Source organism: Orcinus orca, chromosome 15 (assembly GCF_937001465.1).
Source record: "Orcinus orca chromosome 15, mOrcOrc1.1, whole genome shotgun sequence".
Taxonomy (NCBI): Eukaryota; Metazoa; Chordata; class Mammalia; order Artiodactyla; family Delphinidae; genus Orcinus; species Orcinus orca.
In genome coordinates this window covers 82,576,129-82,592,155 of record NC_064573.1, presented here as the reverse complement: position 1 = coordinate 82,592,155, position 16,027 = coordinate 82,576,129, and the positions used below count along the sequence as shown (strand labels likewise).

General features: G+C 40.3%; 1 protein-coding gene and 1 non-coding gene across 2 annotated transcripts; both read right to left on the bottom strand.

Annotated features, from left to right (window-relative positions):
• Nucleotides 1–3,784: 3,784 nt before the first annotated feature.
• DENR (density regulated re-initiation and release factor) lies at nt 3,785–16,027 on the bottom strand. Its single transcript, XM_012535537.3, has 8 exons — nt 15,871–16,027; nt 14,962–15,075; nt 11,132–11,151; nt 10,330–10,414; nt 7,988–8,071; nt 5,227–5,343; nt 4,197–4,336; nt 3,785–4,088 (listed from the first exon to the last, which is right to left on the bottom strand). The coding sequence occupies exons 2-8, from the start codon at nt 15,065–15,067 to the stop codon at nt 4,044–4,046; spliced, it is 597 nt and encodes a 198-aa protein (XP_012390991.1). The 5' UTR covers nt 15,068–15,075; nt 15,871–16,027; the 3' UTR covers nt 3,785–4,043.
• Nucleotides 6,313–6,447, bottom strand: LOC117195403 (small nucleolar RNA SNORA70). The gene has a single exon (XR_004475129.1). It is a non-coding gene; the product is annotated as a small nucleolar RNA SNORA70 (small nucleolar RNA).

Genomic DNA, 16,027 nt, shown 5'->3' with positions numbered 1-16,027 from the left:
CCCTCCTGGCGTTTTGTTCTTCCATATCCGGGCCTGGGGGCTCTCGAATGATTTACCTGGAGCTGTAAAAGCCATTATCCCGGCCCACAAAGAACGTTCTTCACCATGACCCTGGGAATGATGGAGCAAATGAAGGGCTGTTTCTGCGCTGTCGCCCTGGCGTGTGACCATGTGCTCGCTTACTTATTTCCCTCTTTCCCTCCTAAACTGAGCGCGGTTGCTCTGGCTGCTGTGTACTCCGGGCAAGGAGAACACTTCCTGGCATTCAAACAACAAACAGATGGAGGCAGACGCCACCCCTGGTAGTTAATAGTCAGTTGCTGGCCATCCCAGCAGACAGCTCTAAACTGAGAATCACAGTTGAAAAGAGAGAGAAAAAAATTAAAAAAGGGTTTTTTTGACTCTTGATGTAGCTCTTTTGTTAAATGATGATGACGTACCCCTTGGGGTGGACGTGCACCCATTGGGGTATATCAAATGACGATGTACCTTTTGGGGTGGACTGCACCCCTTGGGTGGACGTGCCCCACTTAAGATGGACGTGCACCACCTGGCGTACAGCCGGGGAGGGTGCTGTCCCCCTTGGGGGTGTGCCCGAGCTGATTTAATCAGCCCCTTGGCTCGCGTGATTCCTATTGTTAAATCAGCCCCATACATCAGGTGACTCCCATTGAGTCAATCAGCACCATTTATCACGTGACTCCCACTAATTAAATCAGTCTCCATGAGTCACGTGGTTCTCGTTGATTAAACCGGCTCCCTTAAATATCGTGACCCCCACTAAATCAATCGTCCTTCTTAAATCTCTTGGCGTTCATTAAACCAATCAAACGCCTTAGATTTCCTGGCCCCCATTAAATCAATCTGCCTTCTTACGTCTCAGGGCATCCATTAAGAAGGCTGATTGATTTAATTAGGGTCACCATATTTACGAAGGCAGATTGACTCAATGGGAGTGCTGTCCCACGTGGGGGGGGTGCTCAGGCGCCCCTTGGGGGACCGTGCACCCCCCGGTGTACATCAAATGATGACGTACCCCTTGGGACGCAATGCACCCCCTGGTGTACAGCCAAGGAGGGTGCTGTCCCCTTGGGGGGTAGACATGCACCCTGTGGGGCAAGAACCTTGACACTTTATCGTGACAATATTTACCACATTGAGTTGAAGCTAAGCTTTTTTCTCGTGCTGTTTCATAGTCACTCCTTCTTCCCCCTTTTAGTCTTCGTTATAGAGAGACTATGAAAAAAATGCTTATCGTATTTAACCCCTGGTCACTCACCCACTACTGCATAACCCATAAGATGGCATTTCTGGCAAGACAAATTACTAAAGTCTTAATAGTATTTCAACTTTCCTTCTTGGTTGACTGTGAATTAGCAAAACGTGCCCTTGTGTTCATAAAAGACAATCTGAACATGGAAAAACAAATTTAAAATTTCTTACCTTGAAGCTTTACTGATTTGGGTGACACCTCCTAGGATAGGCTCATGTTCAGGAGAACCAAGACAATACCTTAGAATTTAAAAATCAAAAAAGCAGGAACTTCCCTGGTGGCGCAGTGGTTAATAATCCACCTGCCAGTGCAGGGGACATGGGTTCGAGCCCTGGTCTGGGATGATCCCCCGTGCCGTGGAGCAACTAAGCCTGTGTGCCACAACTGAGTCTGCGCTCTAGAGCCCACGAGCCACAACTACTGAAGCCCGTGTGCCTAGAGCCCGTGCTCTGCAACAAGAGAAGCCACCGCAATGAGAAGCCGCAGCGAAAAGTAGCCCATGCTCGCCGCAAGTAGAGAAAGCCGGGGCACAGCGACGAAGACGAAGACCCAACGCAGCCAAAAATAAAAAATTTTAAAAAACGCCAAAAAACTAAAAGGTAGAATTCATTTTTTAAAAATTGTAACTTATCAACCTTTAAGAGCGAGAAAGCTACCATGGATTACACCTTAAGTGACAGCTGATTTACTGGGGCTTCTATTTAATAACTAAAAAGGAATTTAAAATCACACGTTGCCAGCATCTATTTTTTTTAATGAATAAAATACTACATATCAAAACGTTGTCATGTTGAAATAATAATATTTGGCGTATACTGTGTTAAATAAAATCTCGTTAAAATTTAAAAACTATTTGTATTTGAAGTTGCCAGCTTAATCTTTGCAAATCTCTTACATATTATAAGGCTGTTTAAAGGTTAGTATTCTTTTGCTAAAAACACAAGATTATAAAAGCATTTACATAATACAAACATACACAGAATGTATGAATTAAACTCAATCCTTGAATATATATATATGTATATATATTATATATTTTTTGGCCACGTCATGCAGCTTGTGGGATCTTAGTTCCCCGACAAAGGATTGAACCCGGGCCACAGCAATGAAAGCGCCAAGCCCTAACCACTGGACCACCAGGGAACACCCCCTGAACTACACATTTTAATCAGAGATTAACTCTTGCATTTTAAATTTCAGGTCAAAGAAAAAGATTCACACATATTCTACACAAGGACGATTTTAATCCTGCATTTTCCTGCAGTACCATCCACTGCTGGCTATATATGGACTGAAACTGCATTTGCCAAGAACTGTGAACATTAAGAATCTTTACATGAAGTCACACGTGTTGATACAAGCACAAAGACATCTTCCAGCACCAAGAGAATACACACATAACCACATACCAAATGGTTTTGATGGATAAATTTGCTTCATCAGGTAATTTTATTTAGCTAAATTCACAGTTAATGCAGAATTTCATTTTCTTAATTTACATCTTTATTATACAGTCTAAGATTTCAATTACTTAAAAACCCACTAATTCATTTGATTGCAATTTGCATGGCAATAAACAATGGGTTCTTTCTTAAAGGTGTCTATAGCAATTTAAAATACCATGAGTCTTTAGTTTGTAGCACCTGACATAAGACCTTTATAAAAACAGATTTTAAATTCATTTAATGTACTCATTAAGATTCACTGTCACTGTTTCTCTTGTAAGAAAAACACATTTTAACTGCTATTTTCCAGACTATATTGAGCAATGGTGTATATTATTTTCAAATGGTTAGGAGAATTTTACATAAATTTATAGCCAGAAAAAGAACTCAGCCTCTCTGAATGCCTATCCACTCAAAACAATGATGAAAATAATGTATAAAATGGATTTGGGGGTCTGACCTCCTACTTAACATTATCAAACACCTTTCCAAGTATTCTTAGAAAATATCTTAAAATATCTGCAAATATTCTACCATATGACAAACCATCATTTCTTTAACCATTTCCCAATTGTTCATCTTTATCATTTGCAATTTTTTTATATTATGAGTAGCACTGTGATAAACACCTTCATCCACAGTTTTAAGCAAGACATTGTATCTTTAGGATAATGTCAAGAAGTGGGTCAAACAGTGCAGATGGTTTTAAGGCTTTTAATATACTTTACCAAATAATCTCCACAACAGCTTGATCAACTATTACCAACAATACGTTAATAGGCCCACAAAGTGAACTTGGTTGGTGACAATGAAGCAAATTCAACCACAGATCCATGAGATGCTTAAGCATCTCAAAACTATCACACCAAAGAAGCAAGGAGAGTTATTACTGGTAATGAAGCCAAATTCAAATTCTTCAAAGTATCACTCAGCTTAACAACCAAAAAAAAAAAAATCATGATTTGATAAAATCATGATTATTTTAAAATAATCAACAGAAAAGCTTTCCACAGAAAGTCTAATTTTTCCAAAAATAAAAACTTAAAAAGAAAGAGAAAAGTCAGTACCAAATGACCAAAATTTTTTATTTGACTAAATTCTATTTCATGCATAAGCATGACAGTCTCTCCTGTTTATCAGACTTTGGCAACAAAAAAAAAAAACAAGCAGCCCTGTACAGAACAGTGAAAATGCCAAGGGTGAGGGTAGGCTACAGTTTTACTGTAGGATAAATATATATATATATATATATTTTAAAAGGCCTCTCTCCCTTTGGCCATATCAACAATCAGTTCAGATCTTTAAATACAGACAAATTTTCAAAATCACTTCTTCACTTCTCCAAGATCTTCAATGCTATCATCATCCACCTGTAAAATAAAAATAATTACATTTCATGAGTTGTGGTTATCAACTAACATGGAAGGAACTTGCTTTAATAACTTATTTCTATAGATGCACATGTTCCAAATACTCACTTCTGGCCATTTTTCCTGAATGACATCAATTATGTCATCTGTAAAGTCTCCCTGAATGATGATTTCATCCTCCCCTGTTACTGAGGCACCACAGGAGAATTTCTGAGCAAAAAACCTTTGTGCTTCTTTAAGATCGATTTCTGTTATTTTAAAAAAAGAAATAGCAAGACTATAATTGGAATCATATGTCAAAGATATTTTTCCATCTTGAAATTTAATCTGCATTTTAAATTCATAAAACAGATTTTGTTAATGGATTTCATGTTCCTTTCAGAACAATAATTACAAACTACCCATAAGCAGTCATCTTAACAATTCAACTTATATTTTTAAGGTCAAATAAAGCCTCATTACATAAAAATAAGATCATCCACACTATTCCTAACTCATATAGTAAGACCAAAATAAATCCAGGAACACATTAATTCCAACATTACATCTACACTTCCAAGTATATGAAGTTCTTTTGGTTATCCCTTTTTATAGAAGAAAAATTTACAGCAGAGAAACAAGCCTAATATTTATGATGTGGTCTAGTAACTGCTTTCCATTCCATGTTGTCAAATGAAGGAACCTAATCACCGTGGTTTCACTATTCATTCAAGTCTTCCAGGAACTGAAGGGGCTCTGAAGCAGGACATCCTGCCACTAACCACCTTCCCTCACCCTCTACTGTCATCCCAGAAAGGACAGGTCATTTTGCAACCATTTGGCTACCGAGACTGCAGGGAACAAGGAGCAGTGCTGGTAGACTTCACAGGGAAACCTATCCAGCCCTCCTCATTCTACATAAAACGTGCCCAAACAGAAATTCTGGAAAGGAAAAAGTTAAACCAGTCCCCTGTGCAAAAGATTTTTAAGTTGCTTCAAAATTTGATTTTGAACCTATAGTTACAAATGCAAAATCTTATTTTGTATCTTCTTAGCAAAAAACAGAACTGTAAAATTTTCATGATACTAGATTAAAAAGAGAGAATGAAATGAAGGAATGTAGTTCACACATTTTAAACATACTTAAGCTTGGACTCACCGAAAGTCGCAAGGCCACACACTCTTGTTACGTATTTCTTCTTTGCTCTGGGAATTTTGGCTATCGTAACCTTCTGTGGTACAGTCTTCTTTTTTTGTTTTATTTGACCCCTTCCACCTTTATTTATTAAGAAAGAGCTCAGGATTAGTTGTTCTGTTCTTATCATAAATAAAGAATACTGTCTCTAAATTTATTTTCAAAAGGTATGAAATACTAATTTCTAAAGTTTCTTTTTCTAATACAAAATTAATAAACACATGCATGAGTATTCATTCAATCCATAGTTATTAAGTAGTATGTGCCATGCACTGCACTAAGGGCTGAGGACACAAAGATGAACAGAAGAAGAACATAGTCGCTGCCCTCCAGGGACTCTCAGTCTAGTGCAGGGAAACAAAAAGTTAAATAAGTACAGCAACCTGATATATACTGTAATAGGATCCACGAATATGGCACTACCATAAGCTTTGCAGAGAGTGGCTAACTCTGCTTCCAGAGAACAGGACAAGTTTCCTAGAGGAAGAGGCATCTAAGTGCTTGCAGAATAATGGTCCATTTGAAGGGAGAAGGGCTGGGGAGATATAAAAAGAATAGTCCAGGGAAGGGAAACAAGTACAGAGACAAGAAAGGGCATTATATTTGAGAACTACACTTGTCTTTGTGTGTGTATGTGACAGGAAAGTAGGATTTACTGGTTGGCGTAAGGAGGGGACAATGGCGCTCAGGAACGCAGGGCCCGCCATCTGTCCAGGAGCCACGATTAGGCATCTATTTGACCCCACAGCCATCCGGGATGGGCCGGTTTTCTGCCACCATGTTTTCAAATTCACCCACATTAAACTTAGTAAATCCCCAATTCTTGGAGACGTGGATCTTCTGGCAGCCAGTGAACTTGAACTTGGCCCTGCATAAGGCCTCAATCACATACTCCTTGTTCTGCAACTTGGTGCGGATGGACATCACTTGGCCAATGTGGCCAAAGTGGACCCTGGCCACTGTGCCCTGGGGCTCTCCAAAGGCACCACGCGTATCTACCTGGAGCCTAGATTGGGGACAGCATGCCAGATGTGAATGTCCACTGGAAAGGGCTGTCTCCAAGATCCCTTAGGGCAACCCATACAGCCAACAGGCTGCATACACTACCAAGGAGGTTGCTGGTTGCAACCACTGCATACCTGGCCCCAACGGGGAGAAGAGCACAGTCAGCTTAACTGGCTGCAAATACACTTGTGTTGATGAAGGAAGCGTATGGATATGTAAGAAAGGAAGCCAGAAAAGCAAAGATTATATACCAGTAATTTAAGGAACAGCACAAGCTCTGTCATTTTATATTGCAAAGAGAAGCCAGTGAACTGACTATGCAGGAGTGAAATTACTGATTTATGTTTTGTCAAGATCACCATGCAGTGTGGAGGGTAGGTCTGTGAAGAGCAATGGTAGAGGCCACTGATGAGGCTCCTACATTAGTTCAGGCAGAACTTAATCAACATCTCAACAAAGCAGTGGCAACAGCAATGGCCACTAGGCACAGGATAAACAGAGGAAGGAGAAGAAATGACAGAATTTAGAACTGATTAAGAGGGTCAAAAAGAATGAATCTAAGATGGGTCTCAAGTTTCTGGCTCAGATGACTGGATAAACTGTGCTGTTAATAACCAAAATGAAGAAAACAAAAGATGCAGATTTGGGACTTAGTAAGTTTACTTTGGAAGTGCTGTGTTTGAAATACCTGTGAGACCATATGCACATTTCTAGTCTAGAGACATGGGCCAGGACTAGAGATATAAATTTGGGTACTGTAAGCGTAGAGTGGTAGCAGAAGGATGTGGAGGAATCATCCAGGGAGGACATGCAGAATGAGAAGGTAAGTGGGCCCAGGACAGAATCCTGGGAAACAACAATTTTTAAGGGACACAAGGGAGAAGAGAAGTCTGCACAGAAGGCTGAGGAGCAGTGAAAGGAGAATGAGGGAGGAAGCACGACACTTCAAGGGAGGGCTCAGATGAGATGCTCTTACCACTTAGCCATCACCTAGCCGTTCGTGACCCTTGTTAGAGGAGTTTCAGTGGCATGAAAGTCAGGTTAGGATGGACTGAGGAGCAAAGACTCAATGACCGAACTGAAAGGGGGATAGTAAGTCTAGTCTTATTAAGGACATCTGGCTAAGAAGGGAAGGGGGAAGAGAATAGGGCAAAGAAAGATATGAGCTCTTGGGAGAATTTTTTTTTTTTTAATGCAAAGTCCTAAAATATATGTATAAGCTAATTTTAGTCACAAGGGAGAATTAATTCAGGAAGAAGAAACAGGTGGGGACACGATCCAGGGCATAAGGAATTCATTCTAGAAGGAGGAGAGGTAAACAGGTATGCCTAACAGCTGTAAAAAGAGAAATTCAACTGAGCTGACAGAAGTAATGAGAGAACAAAATTTTTTTAAGTGTCCTCACTCTAATTAAATAGAATACACAGGTATTTTAATAAGGTAACAAAGTTTTTAAGTCATAAACAAGCTGGCTGGATGCTTTTTATGTATATATATGGCAAATGAAGCATATTTTCTTAGATCCAATTTACTGATAAAGCCCGATTCATACGAAATCCAGTCATCCTGAGAACATGATCCTGTATCCCTCTGTATGGTATTCACACAGAATTACAGTAACAGGTAGATGTTATTCACTTTGGGAATGCTTTCATTTCTTATTTCTTCAAGCAGAGGGAGGGTATGTTTGTGTAAATCAAATCATGGATTCAGGTCTCACCTCTCTTTTGTTTTTTCTTCTCTTCCTCTTCCCCTGCTGTTCCTTGACCCTCATTAATTCCAGCTTCTTGTTTGGGTGAATTTTCTAGATGTAAAAACAAAATCCAAAAGCATTAACATCACTTCATTACGTTAAAAAATTACCCTTGAGGAACCTCAAACACATATAAAGTATTTTACCAACAAATGAGTGTAACATTTATAAAGCAAGCGATTATACTGCTAGATGCCTATCAAGCCTAATTCTGAAGTCATTACGATAAGTATATGGTGATAGAAGACAAAACAAAGTCTTTGATATGTGAAGATCACAATTTTTTAAGCCACATTAAAGGAGCACAGAACATTCAAGACTCCACAGGAATATTTAGCATCTAAGCGTACTAGTTCTGTTAACAGGAAGTCTGGTCCTGAATATGAAGATATGTCCTAGGCAAGTCATGTTCAGGGCCCACCATGTAGACTGTTACATCAGATTTGAGGGTTCTTATCCAATCACGGACAGCGACTAAGTTGTCTCAGGGGCTGTGTCTCATGGAAACTATCTGAAAATCAAAGCAGCAAATAGTGGGATAACACTGGGTATACGTGACAGGACTTTCCAGCCCAGGATTTCCCTTCTCCCTGCTACTGCCTTCATTTTTAACAATCTTGTAAGAGGGCGTCCATCTTAGCTAACTGAGGAAATCAGTTCCTCTGCAGTTTCCTTACCTCTGGCAACAGCAACTCCATTCTTCTAGTTGCTTCGGTCAAAAATTTAGCTGCCCCTTTTTCTCACATCCCACATTCAACACCATCAGGAGACCCTGTCAGCTCTACCTTCAAAACGTATCTAGAATCTGACCACTTTTCACGTCTCCACTGCTGCCATTCTAGTCGTCATCATCCTGACCAGATTAGTGCAGGAGCCACCTATTTGGTCTCCCTGCTTTGCTGCCTAAGCCTCTCTTCAGTCTATTCTTAACATAGCAGCCAGAGACACTGCTGAAACAGAAGTCAGACCATATCACCCTTCTGCTCAAACTGCTCCAATAGCTCATCTCACTCAGAGTGAAAGCTGAGACCTGGTGTTTAAGCCATGGTCCTTCACTACTTCTCCGACTTCATCTCCCACCCTTCTCCCCTTCCAGAAACAAAGACCTCCTTCCTGTTTTTTAAATATGCTGTAAGCGGTAACTGTTTGCCTCAGGGCCTTTGCACTGGCTGCACCATCTGCTTGGAATGTTTTTCTCCCAGATATCCAAAGGACTCTCTCCCTCACTTATTTTAGGTCTTTGTTCAAATGCCATCTTTTCAGCAAAATCTTTCAGGGCTACTACCTAAAATTTCAAATTCCCTCCCCAACAATTCTTATCTCTCCATTCCCTGCTTATCCTAATTTAATGTACTTATTTCATTTGTCTTGTTTTACTTATTTTGTCTCTCCCTCTAGAATATAATTTCCAAGGAGTAGGTCTTTTGTTTACTGCTTTATTCTCAGCATCCAATAAGAGTGTATAGCATACAGTATGCTTACAAGAAGTAATTTGTTGGACTTCCCTGGTGGCAGTGGTTAAGAATCCGCCTGCTAATGCAGGGGACACGGCTTCCAGCCCTGGTCCAGGAAGATCCCACATGCTGCGGAGCAGCTAAGCCTGTGTGCCACAACTACTGAGCCTGCGCTCTAGAGCCCGTGTGCCACAACTACTGAAGCCCGCGCGCCTAGAGCCCGTGCTCCGCAATGAGAAGCCCATGAGCCACAACGAAGAGTAGCCCTGCTCACTACAACTAGAGAAAGCCTGTGTGCAGCAACAAAGACCCAATGCAGCCAAAAATAAAAACTAAAAAAAAAAGAATTTGTTAAATGAATGAAAGAAAATATATGCCCCTAAATCATTTACTCTTCTTTATATAAGAAAGTTAATACTTTGACCTATCCTGTCTCAGAGATAAGACACAAGCAGTCTGTGATTTTTTTTTTTAATTTTATTTATTTATTTTTGGTTGTGCTGGATCTTTGTTGGGGCCGGTGGGCTCCTTAGTTGTGGCCAACAGGCTCCTTGGTTGTGGCATGCGAACTCTTAGTCGCAGCATGCATGTAAGATCTAGTTCCCTGACCAGGGATCAAACCTGAGTCTCCTGCACTGGGAGGTGAATTCTTACCACTGCACCACCAGAGAAGTCCCACAGTCCGTGATTTTATGTAAGGAATTTTAACCCAAGAACTTAAAACAGTTTTAAAGTTAATAGAATAGATAGATATAATTCTGTAATATCCTACTAAACAAATGCATGTTGCATTTGCACGTTGCAAAGCCAAAGGTATATAGGCTTTGATGAAAGAGGGAAAAAAAATGTTCATACCTACAGTAAGTTTTGCAAACTCATTTGGAAAATTCTTCTCTAACCATTGTCTACATTTAGCGACATCAGGCATATATTCACAGTACTGGAGAGGGAAAAAGAAGAAACTGAGTCACAACAGTACATTTTTAATCATTTTAATTAAAAATCATTCCCTGTGCTTGCTATATATAGAATCATAAAACCAACTACTCCCACCTGACATCTTATCCACAGGAAATCTGTATTCAACCAGGAAATGTCCCATAAGAAATTAAAAATTAAAAGACACCTCCTCACTGTAGCAATTTATTTCCTCTCCAACAACAGAAAGGCCATTAGAAAAAGGAGGAAACAGACAAAAACGAGCAGGTGTTTTTCTTGCTTTGGACACACAGGTGTCTCATTTTCATGACCTGCCCGCAGAACCTGACTTAGAAGCTTATCAACAGAAAGTCTTACACATAATTTATGCTTTCTCTTCTCTGTCTGGATGTTAAATTTTGGCTTTAAGGTTACTCTTGTTTTATTAGCTGACTATTCATGAGTTCCATGCAAAAATCCAAACTATGTATAGCCAAGTGCAAAAGACGCACACATATAACTCAAAGTCTAAAGAAAAATTTGTAGGACCATAAAAGTATTCTAAACCAAAGTTCTCTATAAAAGGTTGAAACTCAAAAAAAAAAAAAAAAAAAAAGGCTGAAACTCTGCCATCAAATAATAGAAAATGAAAAGTAAGAAGTTCCCAAGCTAGCTCTAAAATCAATGACCTCAAATGCAGAAGTTAAAAAAGAAAAAAAAGAATTTTAGAAGAACTTACCTCTGTTGGTAATGAACAGACTGGGGATGGAGAGAAAAAAAGATTTGAAAATGTTAATAAATAAATAAATACACACACGGCTCATAACAACTTTTATTTTTAATCTGACAAAATGCTTCATTTGTTTTTTCCTATAACTTTCCTGTACCACTTTTCAAATACTACCCCGTCATACACTTTTTTTTATTTTTTAGGTAAGTGGCACATGATTAATAGAAATATTATCTTAATTTTTTTTTTTTGGATGTAAAGAACAGTGTCTCCTTCAGTTGGTAGAACATCAAACTATACTATCTGGCATGTCTTAAGGTTTTACCACAACAACCTCAATGGGTCTGAAACTAAGCTAGGATGGGAACAATTCCCCATACAACAAAGGCTGAATGGAGCTGGTTATTTCTTTTGATAACTTCACCAAAACAGCCGCTACTTTTTATTCATACTAACACATTTACAGACTTCAGTAGCACTTTTGCTACCATTTCTTTGCAATATACTTTTCCTTTTCTTTTTTCGTATTATGCTACATAAGACCATGACACTGTGAATTTCCTTCCTTAGAAGGAAAGTTGGTTCAATCCTGTCACTGTATAGCCTGCAAAGGCTAAAGGACTAGAGAAACTCAAAGGGTTTCCCAATTTTAACTAAAACTCTATTACTGGGTCAACTGCTTATTTTATTTTTATTTTTAAGGTGAGGAATGGAATAGTTCAGTGTGACAACACCTTGAGATTTGTGAGGGAGAGGAGGGGTGGTACACTGTTAATAATAACAGCACTTACCATATATTGGGCACATGCTAGGCACTTTGCTATGCTTTATATTATTATGTTCAATCGTCACAACCTTATAAGGTAAGAACTACCATATGTGTATTATGAATGAGAAAAATGAGACTTAGAACAAGTAACTCATTTGTATCTGGTTAGAACAGGATTGGAACCCTCGTCTGTTTCTGAAGGTCATGCTCTTAACCACTAAATTAGACCACACAACATATAAAAGCAGTGCAGCTGTGTGCCAGCCCATCATCACTCTTTTACAGATGAAACCGAAAAAGGTTAAATAGCTTATCCAAGGCCAAAGGTGGCATAGGGCAGAAAACTAGAATCTACCATCTCTATTTCAGTCTAGAGTTCTTTCTACTAAAGCTCTCCTGGTTAACCAGAAGCTCTCTAATCCTCACAGTTCAAGTTCAAATACTAGTAGGTACAGATATTCAGCCACACTTTCAGGATATAATTATAGGTTAAATACCATTACAGCAAATACTAAAACCATAACACTTAGTACACCATTTCAAATAATATTTGGTTCAGCAAAATTCTAATACGATGAAAAAAGTTGGACAAATATTCCAAATTCCACATTATTTGTTTTTACAGTCTATTTCCCTCCACAAATGATTTACTATTTGTAAACTGTCGTTTTTCAAGGAAAAGACTGAGCAGTCACCAGCTTCACATCACTAACAGCGGAACAACCTGACATTGTGTATCTGCTGACATGATGAGATATGATGAACAAAGCCACATCATCCACGAGACCTTCTGCTATGGTCTGAATGTTTGTGTCCCCTCAAAATTCACATGTTGAAATCCTAATGCCCGATGTGATGATATTAGGAGATGGAGCCTTTGGGAGTAATATTTCATTTATTCTTCTCAACAGCCCTCTGAAGTAGGCTGTTATCCATTTTACGAATGAGGAAACTGACCAAGGTCACCAGTGAGTAAATGGCTAAACCAGGATTCAAACTCTGACTGAATTCATATTCTGAAGTCTCAATCCTGCAGACATGTATCTCCCCGGAAATGACCCTATCCTACCTACCCTTGTTTCTCACTATACTTCAACCAGCATTCTGCTCCAATCAGCCCCTTCTTTTCCCTCTACCCCCTAACTTTTTCCTCGATCTTTAATATGAAGATACCATATTAAACCATGCCCCCATATTTTTCTTATAAATTCATCCACCTTTCCTTGCAAATTCTGCCCATTACCTAAGGCTTCTCACTTCCTCACTTTGCTTTCCCAGCCTCCCTCTGAACAAAGATCCCTCCCTTTCCTGAAACCCTAATTCATAGCTATGGTCAGTACCACTGAATTTAGCATTTAATATTCCCTAAGTGCTTCTCCTACAACTAGACCTTAAACTCTTTGAGGAAAAGGTAATCCTGTCTCCAACCTAGTGCCTGGAATATCAATACAAACTAGGGAGGGAAATAAAAATAAACTTTTCTCGAAAAGGTTAGGTACCTCTGGTACCTCTGATCAACACAAAGTATCCCTGGGGTGGACTGCATACTTAGTGCAGTTGTTCAAAGCCATCTTAGGAGTGACATAAGCACTTGAACAGGATGGCTTTCATATACTGTATTTCATTAATATTTTTCATTTTTATAGGGATGCATTCCATAATTATGGCATGTCAACCTAACAATTTTTTCTTTCTTAGTGGAACCTAAAATAATGGTGCATCTTATAACATATGGAGTCTTAGATTCGGTGAATTAGGGTACAAAGAACAATAGCTCCTAACTGTATCTGACAAACAAGGAGGAATAAACTAAACTAGTATACTTCCCTAATAATAGTAATAATAGCACTTATTGTATTATGTTCTTATGTTAGTTGCTGAACCAGCTTTATAGGAATCACCTGACTTCAGATGTAATCATCATTTTCATTCAGACCTTAAGAAACAGACCTCTAACCCTTAGTGAAATCAGGTTAACTTGCCCACGGTCACACAGCTAAAATTAAGCAGGAGCAGCTGGTAATGCCCAAGGTAAGGATGCAAACCCTGGCCCATGACTCCAAAGGCAAACAATATAACCAAATAAGACGAACATCATAACACATCTCAATCAACCCTACGAAAAGCTCCCCTGCCTACTCTCTGGGATATTTTACACTCATTTTATTTTATCATCAAAGGTAGTCAATAAATGATGAGTTGATACAATTTTTTAACTCAGTGACATCACCTCTCCTGTAAGTACTTAAATTCCAGAAGAAATCCCTATCACACTCACAGAATGTAAGGTCCCTGAGCACAAAGACCTTTCCTGACTTATTCATTATTCAGTCCCCAGCATCTAAAACTCTGCTAGGCACATAATAAGTGGCCAAAAATATTTACTAAAAAAAATAATATTTACTTGCCCTTTTACTTTACTGTCTTATGTCTTCAGATTTTTCTAAACCTTTCCAAGATGCTAGTAAAATTAGAGTATTTCCAGTTCACAAATATTTCTGGATTGAAAATGAGGAAAAACACTCAAAGGGAAAAAAATCTTGATTCACATTTTATTAATCAAACCAAGAACACTTTCCCAAGACTGTCCTACTACCCATCACTCCAACCTCATAATCTTCCACTCGTTATTGACACCATTCCTATACTACACACTATACTAATAAAAAGGTGTTTATTTCTCCACAAAGCTTTTCCTTGCACAGCTGTTCACTTCATCCGGGATGCCTTTCCCCACTCCCTCAACCAGTCCTTCTCATCCCTTAAGATTCAGTATCTTCCAAGAAGCCCACCTTTAATAGCCAGACTAGCAAGTAACATTAGGCTGGAATAATCTATTTACACATCTCTATTCCAACTGGACTGTAAACTTCTCCAGGCCAAGTAACAAGACGCAAGTCACACAGGTTGGGAAAGGTCTGTTAATCCATGCCTCCTCTTCCCCAGCTCCCAATTAAAGATTCACCAAATGACAAAGATGAAAAATCTACTAGGACCAAATGTGAAACCATTTATCACAATGCATAAAAATACAGTGAGTAAAAGCCATTTTCTGCCTTCCAACACTTGCCTCCGCAGTAAAGGACTCGAAGCGGGTAATCTGCATCTAACTTGGTACTGCTCCTCGGGTCTCCTCTGCAATCATGTCCACCGGATTCAGAAATGTCAGCAGCCATCTCAAAACCTGTAAGCAAGGAAAATAACACATCTTCACTATTTTGGACCAAGACGCCCAGAGAAACAGTGTTCAGGTGTAGTCCGGCCTCCTCCTACTAGAAATCCCGCCACGCCGAATCTGTTTCAATTCTTTGCTGAATGAGAGATACAAGCTGCATTAGGATTCATAAAATATGAGTAATTCTGGGCACACCATTTTCCAGGCCTACAGGGAAGCAAGTGACAACAGTGAGACTCACAGCAAATGGGCCATGACAACTAGGGGGAGGAGGGCACTAGTGGAAGAGAAAGCCATGGGGAAAAAGATGGGGAGGGTGAACTCGGTAGGGACAGGGCAAAAGGTCTGGGGGATGATCTGTAAAGGATGCAACAAACTACAGCAACAGGGAAAGGCCACAAAGCAGCTGAAGAGGCTGGAAACGCCTACGAAGAAGGGGTGGGTCGCCGGAGGTGCCCGGAGGGCAGGGTGTGGGGTGGGCTAGAGGCCAAGGGAGGGACGCGTTAGAGTCACGGAAGGGAAAGGGAGTGGGAGGGGGCGGGGAGACCAGAGTCTGAGGAGAGAAAATGCGGGCAAAAGAACCAGGAAGGGGCAGAATGTAAGAGCACTGAGGCGACGACTAGGGCGACCAGGTGTGAGGGCGCGACCTGAGGCGAAGGGGCAACCCCGGGGACACCAGAGCGGCCCATGTGGGCGGGGGTGTGGAGACGCCCGGCCCGGCCCCCTTCCGCCGGGGAGCACCTCAGCTTCCCCCACGCTCTCTACGAGCTTCCTGGAAGCGTGAGAGGCACGAGGGGTCATTACCCAGGCGGTCGCACAGCCTCCGCCGCCTCCGCGCCCGCCACTACCGCCAGCTGAAACGACACATGCGACTCCTCTTCCCGGCCAGAGCCGCCCAAGAGCCCGTCTGCCAGCCGCAGTCCCGCGAGATAATAAACCTTTATCGCGAGATTCAGTCTCC